Here is a 1010-nt window from a genome sequence, read left to right on the forward strand (position 1 = left end):
GGCGCCGGCGCCGCGGAGCGAACCGGCCCCGGGCCGGGGCGGGGGAACGGGCTTGTTGCACGTCGGGCAGTGAATTCACGAAGGGGCAGGGAAAGAAAGGGGAAGGACATTACCCTGGCCTTCGCAGATGCACAGCGAGGTAAAGCCATCACCGTCCAGAATAGTGAATCCCGTGGCAATCAATTTAATCTATTATTCCGCCTCTTTCCCCTTTCAACAAAAAAGGAAAGGGAAAAAAATCGAGAAGAAAAATAAGGGGAAAAAATAGACTGGAACAAACCTCCTCGATCCATGACTATTTAATGAAACCAAATGATAGTTGTAGCTATTAAGAACTGGCAGAGTAATGGCTAGCAAATACATTATGCCCAAAAGCTTTGAAAGATTCAACAAGAATCTCTTTCTCCAGAAGGAGAAGCTTACAGAGCCCATCAGCCCTAGGGAGAGCTCCCCAGGCTACTGTCTGAGCTGTGGGGCACTCCAGCCCCGTAAAGCGCGCACACACACACACACAGAGAAAACCGAAGCGTTGCCTGCAGCTCTCTCCCTTCCCCAGACACTGAAACTACCCGTGCTCCGGATCGGTGCGAAGGGAGGGAAGGGGAGAGGGCGCAGCCCACTGGAACCGAGGACCGTCGTTATTATTAGAAGCCACGGGGTCGGGGAAAGCTGGAGAGTGCAGGCTCCATCCTAGCGTCCGCACTCGTGCAGCCGCCCCCTTCCCTCCCTCAGCCAGCAAAATGCATCGCCTGCTCGCCATGCAGCGGGCCCGGACCGTATTGCGACTCGCCCCCCGCCCCACCGCGAGGAGACGGAGAAGGGGGAAGGGAGGAGCGGGAGAAGGGAGATTTTCCGTGCGTGCCTTTGCATGGGAGGCGGCTCCGCGCCGGCGAGGTTCCCTCTGGGCAGCCCCTGCGCCCTTGACATGACAGCGGCGATCTGCCTCCTCTCCTCCTCGCTCAGCTGGCTCAGGTCCGCCTCCACCCCGGCCGGGACCAGGCGCTGCAAGG

General features: G+C 58.4%; 1 protein-coding gene across 1 annotated transcript in view; it reads right to left on the bottom strand.

Moving 5' to 3' along the window:
* PCLO (piccolo presynaptic cytomatrix protein) overlaps window positions 1–990 on the bottom strand; it is a 392271-nt gene extending 391281 nt beyond the window's left edge. Inside the window, 1 exon segment of the mRNA XM_009328362.1 lies at window positions 863–990. Coding sequence (XP_009326637.1) covers window positions 863–927 — 65 coding nt within the window. The 5' untranslated portion in view covers window positions 928–990.
* Between the last annotated feature and the right edge of the window lie 20 nt (window positions 991–1010).

This window comes from Pygoscelis adeliae, unplaced genomic scaffold (genome assembly GCF_000699105.1).
Source record: "Pygoscelis adeliae isolate BGI_AS28 unplaced genomic scaffold, ASM69910v1 Scaffold267, whole genome shotgun sequence".
Lineage (NCBI taxonomy): Eukaryota > Metazoa > Chordata > Aves > Sphenisciformes > Spheniscidae > Pygoscelis > Pygoscelis adeliae.